This window comes from Gracilinanus agilis, chromosome 5 (genome assembly GCF_016433145.1).
Source record: "Gracilinanus agilis isolate LMUSP501 chromosome 5, AgileGrace, whole genome shotgun sequence".
In the NCBI taxonomy this organism is placed as follows: Eukaryota; Metazoa; Chordata; class Mammalia; order Didelphimorphia; family Didelphidae; genus Gracilinanus; species Gracilinanus agilis.
Window position 1 is genome coordinate 289,097,538 of NC_058134.1, and position 12,981 is coordinate 289,110,518.

Consider the following 12,981-nt stretch of genomic DNA (forward strand, 5'->3'; position numbering starts at 1 on the left):
GCATCAGTGTAGGTAGAAGGGAAGAGGGTAGGGAGGGGAAATGGGAGAAAAAAGGGCAGAATAGTATGGTCCAGTAAGCTACATAGACCCAAGAACTCCATTGGTACCTATATCTCCATTTTGCCTTGTGCCATAAAGATTATCCCTGGGAAAGGTCCTTAAAAGAAATCCTTTTCCTAATTAAATTGTGAGTTCAGTAAGAATAGGCACCATATGATTTTTGGATCCCCAACAACGTCTAGCATGATGAATTGCATATAGTAGGCATTTCTTGAATTATGAAAAAGAATGACTATCTGTGAAGCATCTCATATCAGGAATGTGTCTACACTGATCTGAGTGACCTAGAATTTGTCAATAATCAAGCTCATTGACTCTATGGAGTCTACCAAAAAGGTTCATTGAGGCTAAATAAACTCCATTTTCCCAGACTTCAACTATACAAAAGATCCTTTGTAAACGTGAATGAATAATTGGCCTACCCCCTAGAGTCACATTAATTCAAAATATTTTCACATATTTCTTCCCCTTTGGGGTTTATAGACTCAACCTTTCCTTATTGCCTGTCCCCGCTTCCCTCCCCCATTTTCTCTTATCGGGCCATATGTGTGTAGATACTTTTATTCCCATCCTCTTGCTCAAATCAGTTACCATTCTAACTTTTCAGTGGTTAGCCACATTCACAGAAAACCACCTTACTGGTTTTATGGCAATAGCACATTAATGTCCCCATAAGGGCAATTGTGGTGGACTTGTGGAGAAGTTAGTATTTTAACGTTTATGTGTTCTTAATGTTTATGAGTTTGATGTTATAGGCCATAATGAAGATGGGAATAGGTGTGCCTCTGATTAGCTCACTGTAAAGGAGGTTATAGGCATGAAGAGTTTCTGCTAACAACCCAAGCTCATAAAAGCCACTAAATGGCTTTTCCCCCATTTTTATGGGGCCAAACCTCACATCCCCAAATGCATAAAAGGGTTGAGTAGAATCCACTAGCTCCAAAGGGACTCCCAGCACCAGCTTGCTCCATTGCTCCTTGGTTACCCTCAACTTTCATCTCAGAAGCCACCATGTCTTGCCGCTCCTTTCGGGTCAGCTCTGGCCGCCGTGTTGGCAACTTCAGCTCTTGCTCAGCAGTGGTTCCTCAAAATTTGAACCGTTACCATACCAACTCAGTCTCCTGCCGAAGTGGTGTCAGCTCTCGGGGATTAGGTGGTTTTGGAAGCCGGAGTCTATACAATGTTGGATCCTGTTCACCCCGAAAGGTGGCAGTGAGCTCTTATCCCTGTGGGGTTGGCTTTAGATCTGGTGGAAGGATTGGTTTTGGGACTGGAAGTGGCATTGGCTTTGGCTTTGGACCTAGCAGTGCATCCTGCTTTGGGGCTGGTAGCAATAGTGGCTTTGGGGCTGGTAGCAGCATTGGCTTTGGGGCTGGAAGTGGCATTGGCTTTGGAGCTGGTAGCAACATTGGCTTTGGGGCTGGAAGTAGCATTGGTTATGGGTTTGGCAGACCTGGTTTTGGGTATAGAGTTGGTGGAGTCGGAGTCCCGGCTGCACCTTCCATCACAGCTGTGACTGTCAACCCAAGTCTGCTGACACCTCTCAACCTGGAGATTGACCCCAATGTTCAGAGGGTGAAGAAGGATGAGAAGGAGCAGATCAAGACTCTGAACAACAAATTTGCTTCATTCATTGACAAGGTATCTACACATCCTACCAGCTGACTCTCTGGGTCCTGGATAACAAAATAAATGTCTCTACTGCAAGAGGCCAGAGTATGGGTCAAGCCACTTGTGCTCTCCAGATCTGCTTTGGACATTTTTTGTATGTTTTCTGGGTCAACCTTCCAAGGCACAGGATACAAACTGAATGGACTCTTTTAAAAAACACCTTATCTTCCATCTTAGAATCAATACTGTGTATTGGTTCCAAGGCAGAAGAGTGGTAAGGACTAGGCAATGGGGGTTAGTGCAGGATCACGCAGGTAGGAAGTATCTAACACCATATTGGAATCCAGGACCTGGAATCTCTAGGTCTGGCTCTCAGTCCACTGATCCACCAAGATGCTCCCAAGTGGACTCTTAGTTGAATAAGGTGTGAAGCAAAGTTCATGGTCTTATCTATATAATATCAAAGATTCATAGGAAAACTGGAAAATATTTAGGGAGTCTAGAAATCAGCTGGATATGGGAAATATCTGATGATTGACTAGATCTTTCTGTTTTTCTTGTGTAAAGCTACTTTTTAAAGCTTGAGAGGTTTGGTACTGACCACACATATATGAAAAGCAAAAAATAATGGCACAGGTGATTGAGTTATATGAGATGCCCACTTCTAAAGAGCCCTCTGGGTCTTGACTCTTACCTTCTGTTCCCCCTATCCATACTTATTTGAATGTCAAGACCCAAAGGATCTTGGGGGTTTGAGGGAAGCTATACCGCCTCAAACCCACAGAACAACCTTGGGGTTCTTTCTCTTCTTAGTTCTATGGGTGTTATTGAAGATTTCTGGTTTTTCTGAAGCTAGGTTTTTCTGTCCTTGTATGCAGAGTTGGAAATGGAGGACTAAAGCATTGATTTCGATAATTCATCCTACAAAACAAATTCCACCTTTGATTCAGTAGCCTGAATGTGGAATAAGTCTTTCTGTGTCTGAATGATCCAGATCAGTGTATCTCTCTCCTTATTATAGGGTGCTGAGAGTGTCTACCTTCCTCCAAGTAGAGTATAAGCAACAGTCTTTTAGGATCATAGCTATAGATTTTGAAGGAACCTCAGAGGCTGCCCTGTCCATCCTTATTATTTTTTACAGATGAAGACCATGGAAGTTCATTTAAAATAATTTGCCCAAGATCACCCAGGTTAGAGCCATCTAAGTGGCCAAACTAGATTATTCAAAAGGAATACAAGCTATTCTTTGTGGCCTGAATAAAACTTATTTTGGACCATGAAAAAGAGAGAAGCCCCTGCTTTGTTTCATTTGGGGAAATGCAGATTTAGTCCATTTCTAGGTGTGAATGGGCCTAATATATTAAGTATATTCAAGGACAAACACAGTTAACTTAGAATTGTCCCTGCTCATGACAGAGAGTAGTTTCTGCTTCATGGATAGCCTACAACATCAGATAATCCTCTAAGTCATCTCTATGTCACTCTGGGGTGTTTTTGAACTTCTAGAAGGCTGTTCTACTGATTCGACTCTATGTGGATCCCTACTTTCTTCTGGAGAAAGCCACCATTACCTTTTAGACCAATGCCAAAGAGCCCAAGAAGAGAGACATTGCCACCACTGGCCTCTGTCTCTTTAGGCAACTTGTTGGCTGGCTTTTCCAAAGGAAGAATAAAGGAAGGTGATTCTTAAATGTTTGAGTTGTAAGGGCATTTCTATTCAATAAGCTTGATTATGAGGAAGCTGTATTCTCCCACCTCTTACTGGAGGTGGTGGTGGAGTAAAAATAAAAATCAGTTGAGGAGATAGCTATGCCAACAAGTCACTGAAAACAAGAATGTATCACAACCATCTGAGATGAAGAGACCAATCCATTGGGTAGTTGACGTGTGAAACCTTCACACCTCGTGTTCCTCTGCCTGGTGGGTTTAGGTTCGATTCCTGGAACAGCAGAATAAGCTCCTAGAGACCAAGTGGAACTTTCTCCAAGACCAGAAATGTGTTAGGAGCAACCTGGAGCCACTCTTCGAGAGCTACGTCACCAATCTCAGACGGCAGCTGGATGTGGTCAGCAGTGACCGAGCCCGACTGGATGCTGAGAGGAACCACTTACAAGATGTTCTGGAGGGCTTCAAGAAGAAGTGAGTGTGAAATGATCATAGAGACTTCAAGAGAAAAATCTCAAGAATCTCAAAGTCAGTTCAGCAGCTGAAGGGAACAGAATTAGAGGGGTTTTTTCCCTTAGAATGTGCCCTTATCCCACTAGTAGCAAAGCACTCTCCTCCACTACCTTTTCTTCACCCTGAGAAAAATGGACATTTTTCTAAACTTCCCCAACTGATGTTTCTTCTTTAGGGAAGTTCTCCACAACCTCTAATTCTTCCCTGACCCCTTTAGCCAGTGGAGCTGTAAAGGTCCCTAAGATTGAAGACTTAGAGGTGGAAGGGACTTTAGAGATTATCAGATCCAATTCCTTCACTTTATAGATGAGAATAGTTGGTCCCAGGGAGGCCAAAGGTCACAAAGCTGCTAAGTAACCAATCTGGGCTATGAAAAAAGGTCCTCTAACTCCAAATTCACTGTCTGAAGCTATCATTAATGGTTGTAAAAGAAGGTCAGAGATTTTTTTTAATTGTAATAATTAGGAACCCCAACCTTCACCTTGCTGTTTTCCTCCAGAGTACAGACTCTTGTTGTGGATATTTGGGGGGAGTAGAAGGGTAGATGGAATAGAGAAAGGAGACATGGTCATCTCTCTTTAGGAGTTCTCTCAGCTTAATATGGGGTGACAAAACTAGAAAGAGAACTAAGTAAAGGCACTTACAAGGCAATTTGTTTGTGCAAATGAATTTAAATGCAAACAGCATACCAGAACTGGGAGTGGGCAGAGAGCATTTTGATTCTGGATAGGATCAATCAGAGAAGGTTTCCTAGAAAGAAGAATGTATGGAACAAGGCTGACAAGAGAGAAAGGGATGGTGCTGGGGGAAGAAGCAAGAGGAGTACTGTGTCTCAAGAAAGGAGTTAAATTGTGAAAGGGTTTGTAGGTAATATAGGTGAAGGGTGGGTAGGGGACAGAGAACAGGCTTCTGGAGAATCATAAGCAATTTACATTGGTTTGGTTCAGGATAAGTAACTCAGTTTCCTTGTTCTTGCCATTTCAGGTATGAAGATGAGGTAGTATGCCGGGCCAATACAGAGAATGAGTTTGTGGCTCTGAAGAAGGTGAGTGAGGACTATAGGAAAGATAATTCTCAATAGATTTGGCAAATATTTTATATACCAAGCACCCTCAAGATGGATCCCAGAGCCACCTTACTCAGACATCAGAACCTTTGGGGAAGCAGAGATTGGATAAATTGGCCTTCCAAATCTGGATTTTCAGGACTATCTTTTGTCTTTATTTGTCTATTAGAACAAAATTTGAATCTTAGAAAAATGTCCCTCTAGCATTTTCTGAGCATTAGAGGAGAGAGAAATAATGGCTGTTGACTTTCATCTCCTTCAATGCTATAATACCCACCTACTACAATACTATCCAGTGGTCTCCTGAGTCCATCAAATCTTATCTTTCTAGTCTCAGGTTGTCCCACCTCCTTCAACCCTGGTCCTAGTTCTTGGGAGTGGCAAGCATAGGTCTCCTTCCCTCTCTCCTTCTCTTAGGATGTGGATTCAGCTTACTTAAACAAGTCTGACCTGGACACCAATGTGGAAGCCTTAATGCAGGAGAATGAATTCCTGAGAGCTCTGTATGAGGAGGTAAATGTTTCTTCTGTAGTCTTAGAACTACAAACCCTATTTCTCAATAGCCAACTGGAAAATTTTCCCATGACCAGAGAGCTGATGGCTTTCTCTGACTTCACCAACTACTTGATGTGGCAAAAACATTTCCAAAATCAAGCCCAAGGAAATGAGTGAAGAGGCTAGAGAATGTCCCCTCTCCTGCCTATATTCTGTGGTTCCCCCAAGGTTTGGGGACTTTTCTTTCTTGAGATGTAACCTGCTCTCAAGTATCAATGGGTGGATTATACACAGAACACATTTCAATGGAAGTGGGCTTCTCTCTAGTATATCTGTGGGCCATTCATTCCAGCTCAGCTGATGTGTAGGCTCAAGGAAAATGATAAGTTCACTTTTTGCCTACACAATTCAGAAAGGTAAATAGATCTGGGCCCCCTCAAATTACCCAAATAATTTCAAATACAAATAGAAGAGACTGCCATTATCCACTCTTTTATATTATCTGCAATTATTTGTCACCTCTCCTACCTAGGGAAGATAACTAAGAGTTGGCTGTGATTTTCTTTGTTCTTGAATGAGATCTGATCTTTCAAGCTCTAGCAAGGTAGCAGCCCAAAAGGCAAAGTGCTCCCTGGTTATGTTCCTCTTGCTGACTTGTCTCGAGAGTACATTTGTTTGGTTTGTATCTGCTGCACCTGGCACACAAGTAAGGGTTTGATAAATTTTGGTGTTTTGATTTGGGAATTGATTGATGATTAATTCATGCAGGAGATCAGGTTGCTCCACTCCCAGATCTCAGAAACATCTGTCATTGTGAAAATGGACAACAGCCGAGACCTAGACTTGGATGGCATCGTTGCTGAAGTTAAGGAACAATATGAGGAGATCGCCAGGCGAAGCCGGGCTGATGCTGAATGCTGGTACCAGTCTAAGGTGAACTAGATGAGATCTCCCCTCAGAAGTTAGTGGGGCATGTGTTGGGAAGTGGAGTTGGATAAATGGAGAGAAGGGTAAAGGATACAGATACAGGTCTCCCTAAATCTAGACCTTGCAATTGTCCCTAACAACTTTTCCTTCACTGCTAGAAAAAAAAAATGTATTGCTCTCTGAACCCCCAGCTCCTGATATCAGCCTCCTAGAGCTGGACCTCTGAGCTAGCCGAGTTCTCTAAATTCAATAGTCTAGTCTTATGAGAGACAGTGTCGTATGATGAATAGAGTGATACACCTGGAATCAGGATAACTTGGGTTCAAGACACTTAATAGTAGTTAATAATGATAATAACAAGTATTTCTGTAGAGTTTTAAGGTGTCACCAATTATTTCATTTTGCTATAACTCTGAGATAAGTGCTTCTCCTCACTTTTTATTTTTACTTTTTATCCTCATTTAACAGAAGAGGAAACTGAAGTGGAGAGAAATTAAATGATTTGTTCAGTGTCACCTAGCTAGTAAAGTGTCTAGCATAGGCTTTGAGCTCAGATCTTCCTGACTCCAGGTTCAGAACTCTACTCTACATTATACCACCTAGTTTCTTCTAAGGCAGGCAACCATTTATATAGCTAATTGAAGAGGAAATAAGGAAATTTAGCTGTGATAGTATTTTCCACCTCATCAATCAGAACCATTCAAGCCAATAAGTTTCCCCTATGGGTTACATAAAAGGGGTCGGGGGCTTGAGCTTTTTGCACTTTTCAGGAGATAGCTGTCCTACATGGAATGTTCTGACAGAACTCTAGCTCATGACCTGGTCCCTTAGGACCTGAGACACTAACTATTTGACCCAGGGCAAGTCACTTACCTTAATCCACTGGAGAAAGGAATGGCAAATGTCTCCTATATCTTTGCTAAGAAAATCCCAGACAGGATCACTGAAAATCAGACATGACTGATCAACTGCTTAGCTACTGAAAAGAGCACTGAACGTCACTGTAAAAAGATTCAGTTTAGCTCGTAAGGGAGGGATCTGGGGTCCAAAAGAAATCAATCAAGTTCAAATCTAGTTTCAGACACTAGGACAGAAAATGTTGGTCAAATCACTTGACCGCTGCTGTTTGCCTCAGTTTTCTCATCTGTAAAATGGGGATTACAATAGTCCCTATCTCCCAGGGTTATTGTGAGAACCAAGTGAGATAATATTTTGTATCAGCCATGTAGTAGTGCTATATAAATGCTAGCTATTATTACTCAAATTATCAGCTAGTCTACTTAAGGGAAATAGAATTTCCCCAGCTTCTCCCTTTAGGTCTCTCTGGGTGGGTTCCTGGATTCTGAGGGCACCGAGATGAAGCACCATGAGACTAGTGGTCTGACTCATGACTCCTCTGCCTTCCATCTGACTTCTTCTTTATAGTATGAGGAAATGAGAGTGACAGCAGGCGTGCACTGTGATAACCTTCGGAGCACACGTGATGAAATCAATGAGCTAAACCGTCTGATCCAGAGGCTGAAGGCTGAGATTGAGCATGCCAAGGCTCAGGTAAGCCCATCATCTGGAATTAGCAGTCATAGAAGAAAGGAAAGAGAGTATAGACCAAAGGTTTCCCCCTGTGGGGCAGATTTTCTGAAACTAAGTGAGCCAATTAGCCCCACCCTCATTGGTCCCATGTGTGTACACATTTCCCTTCTAAATACTGAGGATTAAGCCCAGGGAGAAAGAAACAGGTCTTTCCCTGTCCTGTCCTGTCTTATCCTGCCCTGCCTTGCCCAATTCACAAGGCACTCCCACAAGGATGGAGGGATATGCAACATACTCCAAGTCACAGTTACAGAATGATACACATGCCATCATTAAACATTGCTAGATAGAGCTCTGAACTTCAATAATGGGATGATCCTGAATAAATGCATATTTGGGATGGGGATAAGGGACAACTAAGCCAGGGGATTGGCTTAGAAAGACTATTAAGAAGGACTATTAATAGGAGCAGAAGAGCATGTTAAGGAAAGAGGGAAAAAGCAAAGCTAGTTAAAAAGCTGAGGGGAAAGCATCCCAGACAAGAAGGGCAATATGAATGAGACTTAGAGGTGGGAGAACATGAGAAGTGTGGAAACGGAAGACTGGTTTGGATACCTGGAGCAAAGAATATTAGCTGATAGAGACATAGTGCTAGACTTTAGAAAGGTGAGATAAGAAGGAGTCAGTTGAAGGGATTAACTCCATCCCTTAGCAGCAAATCATTTAAGAGGTCACCAATTTTTTCAAGCCTTACTAGAGGAAGCTGATCTCAGTGCCTCAGCACAACATGTCCTTGACATTCTTTCAGAGGATCTTTGACCCTATCTAAGTGTTAGGGACATATAAATCCATATGAATATTCACTTTCATTTTGCAACCCACAGCGTGCCAAGATGGAAGCTGCTGTCGCTGAAGCTGAGCAACAGGGAGAGGCAGCACTCAATGATGCCAAGGTCAAACTGGCTGACCTGGAGGCAGCTTTGCAGCAGGCCAAGCAGGACATGGCCCGTCAGCTGCGTGAGTACCAAGACCTGATGAATATCAAGTTGGCTTTGGATGTGGAGATCACCGCCTACAGGAAACTTCTTGAAGGTGAAGAGAACAGGTGAGCAACTTTACTGTATGTAGCAAGGACAGAGGTTAGACCTTGGGGAGCACTAACTTTCTAGAGGAGTGGAGAGAGGTGGGCAGAGAGAAGGATCATTAACAGGGGACCTATGAAACAAATTACCTCTTCAGAAAGGGACAAGTAGGCTAATTTCAGTAGAGAAGGATGAATTTGGCTCACCAAGATCACTAACTATGTGATCCTAGGCAAGTCATCACCTCTCTCTGAAATACAGTTTCTCCATCTGCAATATAAGGGGGTTAGTTGCATTGGGGGATCTTGAAGATTCCTTCCATCTCTAAAATTCAATTCTACTTTTAAATGTTCTCCCAAATCAATAAGCTATGATATCCCATTGTGGAGTGCTCTCCTGGATCACAGTTGGTGATTTCTGGGAGCAATGGTAATATTGATCAAATTGTCAACTCATAGATGTCTTAGGAAAACCTGAGAAATCTGGGACAATTCCCTCATTTTATAGATGAGATCCAGAGAAAAGAAGTGACTTGCTCAAGGTCACTAGTATCCCAGTCAAGATTAGAATCCAGTCTCTTGAATCTCAGTTTAGTATTTTTTCCAATACACATTTACACATTGTTGCTTCTCCTTGATTCATCTTTTTTTTTTCATCTCTTTTCCCCTTAGGTTCTGTGAAGGTGTTGGACCAGTGAATATATGTAAGAAAATTGTCTTTTTTTTTCCTGTAGGGAATGGTGGAGGGGTGGAGGTGGGGAGGCAAGAGTTGGGGTAGTAAGGATAGTTACTATGCTCAGAATCACATTTGGGGCTAAGGCTGAGGTAGGTGCCATCATGAGCTAAGGGCTTGGCTAGGGTTTGGGGTCTTCTCATAGATGTCCAGGATTTCCCCCCAGAGGCCTCTAAGGCTTTATGGAAAGCAAATGAAGTTCTTAGAAATATTTGGCCTGTTCTAACAAGTCACAGACCTCACCCTCCATGGGTAAAACCCTAGAGAATGACTTGATGGAAATCCATCTTCAAGTAGGTCTGTTTGCCCTCTAGTGGATGGCTGGAGGTAAAGACAGAGCTGAAGCCTAACCTTTCTCAATAGAACCTTCTAGTAAGCCTTTTTTGTTGTCAACCTAAATGCTCAGGGCACTGTACCTCCTCGGGTCTTGGTAAGAGAAATGCCTGAGAACCAAGACATCAATTTGTCAAGTGCTTATCACTATTGCCAGAAAAGCCTTCTTGTAGATGTTTTCAAGTTGCAAGAGATACAAAGAATAAATGCTGTAGGAATTCAGAGAGGGACATCATCAGGGTAGCATGGAGTAGTCAAGGCAGGGGGATTGGGCTTCATGGAAGAAATAGCTAATTGAATGTGGAGTTGAAGGGCTGGGAAGGATTCAGATAAATATGGTGAAAAGAGGAATGTATCCCAAGGCTGGGGAGATCTATGTTCTAAAATGTTGAGTAGGTGTTTGGTGGCAGGGTCCTATCTTGGTAACGTTGGGGAGAAGATCTTACCCTGGCTTGGGAGAAGCTTATAATCAAGCTGGGGAGGGAGAGTGCTTTGAGAATACTTACTGAAATAACACTGAATTTACTGAAGAAAATGATTATGGACTGAGTAGACAAGAATTTTAGTCGTATGATTAATGCCCTCCTTCCCACCCCATCCTGACTAGAATGAGCCTTGGAGGAATAAGTATGTGTAGGGTGGGATGGAGATCACACTTTCCTGGAGGGATGTTAAGTAGCCAGTTCACAGAGTTGAGCCTGGCAGTTAGTCTGGCAGAAAGACCTCGGAAACACCAGCGTCCTAGAAGTCATCATTCCTCTCTGTCTTTCTCTGATGATCCCTTTCCTTCTCCAGCTGTGAGCAGCTCCAGAGGTGGTGTGATATGTGGCTCAGAACCCTTTGCCTCCAGTTCCTCCTATGCCCGAGGTAGTGGGCAATGCTTCTCGGGGAGCAGCAATATCCGTACCACTACTAGCAGCGGGGTCCTGAGTTCTGGGGGTGTCCGGAGTTCAGGTAGTTCCTGTGTCACAGGCCTGAGCAGGGGGTCGTCAAGGATCTCTGCTGCAGGCGGGGATGTAGCAGTCACCGGCGGAGGAAGCACTATGATGGTTGGTGAGGCATGTGCCCCCTGTCTCCCCACTGAGAGTTTCAGCAGCAGCAGCGGCGGCCGGTGTGCCCGCAGTTCCACTGTCCAGTTTGTCTCTAATACCTCATCCCGTCGAAACAAGTACTGAGTGAAGAACCAAGGAACCGCTACTGCCTGAGAGAGAGAGAGAGAGAGAGAGAGAGAGAGAGAGAGAGAGAGAGAGAGCTGTCTCTTATACANACTGTCCAGTTTGTCTCTAATACCTCATCCCGTCGAAACAAGTACTGAGTGAAGAACCAAGGAACCGCTACTGCCTGAGAGAGAGAGAGAGAGAGAGAGAGAGAGAGAGAGAGAGAGAGAGAGAGAGAGAGAGAGAGAGAAGCATATTTAGGAATCCTGCATTGGTCCCCAGAGGTGCCTAAATATGGACTTTGTGGATGAGATGCCCTTAAACTAATCCCCAACTCACTCCATCTGAATAGGCCGAGAAATTCTCCCTTCTCTAGAGGTGCTATCTGTCTTGTAGATGATGTGGATAACAACTGGTCCCAGGATGGCTTTCCCCTGTGTCCCCTGGCAGCTCCCATCAGTGTGTAGTCAGGAAGAAAATTACAATTAATTCGCCCATGACAAATAGGATTAGAAAAGCATATCACCTGCCAACCAATGTGTCTTTCAAAGCCAAAGAAATAGAGAAGGAGGAAGTGTGGTAGAATGGAGCCATCACTGACTCTGGAGTCAGAGAATCTGACAGGATCAATTATTAGCCTTTTCATCTCAGCTAAAAATTGGTTTGAGTTTCAGTTTTATTATCTGGTAAATGTGGAGTGAACTAGATGACCCATCTCCCTAGAAATCTTTAAGCCTATGATATTTTGCATTCACTTTAAATTATCCCTGCCCCTGCTTCCCTCTACTTGAAGAAGAGTAATTGATTATGTTTTACACAAGTTTCTCGTGTCCACACTCCCTTGGCTTCCTTTCTCTCTCCCAGGAAAAAAAGGAAACAATTTTTGCCCTCTTTCCCTGATAAGGGATTCAGAAGTCTCTGCTATCCTAGATCCCTCTGGGTTTGGTCTCTCACTCAAAGAGAGACTCTTGGCTTGGAGGTTGGGGCTATCCCCGAGGTGATTCTCTCAGGAGCTGTGTCTGTCCAATTTGTGTATGAGTATGCCATATTTCTCTTGCTGGGTTGTTTGACATTGTAGGACCTAAAGTCTACAATTGAGTTCTATTTAGGGCTGTGCTTGTTATTTCTGGGAAGGACAGAGTCTCAGGAAGGTGGAGGGAAAGTCCTTGCTGAAATGAGACCAGTTGATTGGGTTATCTCTGGATGCTTCATCTCTCTTCTCAGCTCTGTTTAGAGACCTCAGATTGCTTGCTGGCATCTGGAAGGTCTCTATCATAGGGAGGAGAGAAGGGAAGGAAGGTCCTTGAACCTATGAATGTATGTGTTGCTCTATGTTATCTGGTGTTTCCAATAAACTTGCCAAGCTGACCACATGCCTCGCTCCTTTTGGGATTCTTTGTGGGAATGCAAAGAGGACATTAGAGAGGTATCTAAGCAATTCAGGCACCTTTCAAATAACCAGTCCCTAAAGAGTACCGTCCTGGGGATTTAAGGACATGTGGCTTTGAGAATGCTTCAAAGCTATATGCCACCCAAGTGTAGCCAGTAACTTACTATGTGGTTTTGGACAAAATAATTTTTCTCCCTGGGCTTCAATTTCCTCATCTTGAAATGTGATTTTTGGACTAACTGATTGGCTCAGTGGATAGAAATCCAAGCCTAGAAATGAGAAGACCTGGATTCAAATTTGGCTCCAGACACTTGGTATGTGACCCTGGACAATTCATTTTGCCCCCATTTCCTAGCCCTTGCCACTCTTCTGTCTTGAAACCAATTTCTCAGTATTGATTCTAAAATGGAAAGTAAGGAG

At 43.3% G+C, this 12,981-nt stretch overlaps 1 protein-coding gene across 1 annotated transcript; it reads left to right on the forward strand.

Moving 5' to 3' along the window:
* Nucleotides 1-1,071: 1,071 nt before the first annotated feature.
* On the forward strand, nt 1,072-11,189 carry KRT84 (keratin 84). The gene is made up of 11 exons (XM_044679456.1): nt 1,072-1,387; nt 1,457-1,701; nt 3,602-3,810; nt 4,834-4,894; nt 5,333-5,428; nt 6,179-6,343; nt 7,763-7,888; nt 8,752-8,972; nt 9,621-9,652; nt 10,810-10,953; nt 10,987-11,189. The coding sequence occupies exons 1-11, from the start codon at nt 1,072-1,074 to the stop codon at nt 11,187-11,189; spliced, it is 1,818 nt and encodes a 605-aa protein (XP_044535391.1).
* Nucleotides 11,190-12,981: the final 1,792 nt, after the last annotated feature.

Coding starts and splice junctions, on each gene's coding strand:
- KRT84 (XM_044679456.1), top strand. CDS start 1,072: ATGTCTTGCCGCTCCTTTCGGGTCAGCTCTGGCCGCCGTGTTGGCAAC. Junction 3,811..4,833: donor CTGGAGGGCTTCAAGAAGAA/GTGAGTGTGAAA, acceptor TTGCCATTTCAG/GTATGAAGATGAGGTAGTAT. Junction 7,889..8,751: donor TTGAGCATGCCAAGGCTCAG/GTAAGCCCATCA, acceptor TGCAACCCACAG/CGTGCCAAGATGGAAGCTGC.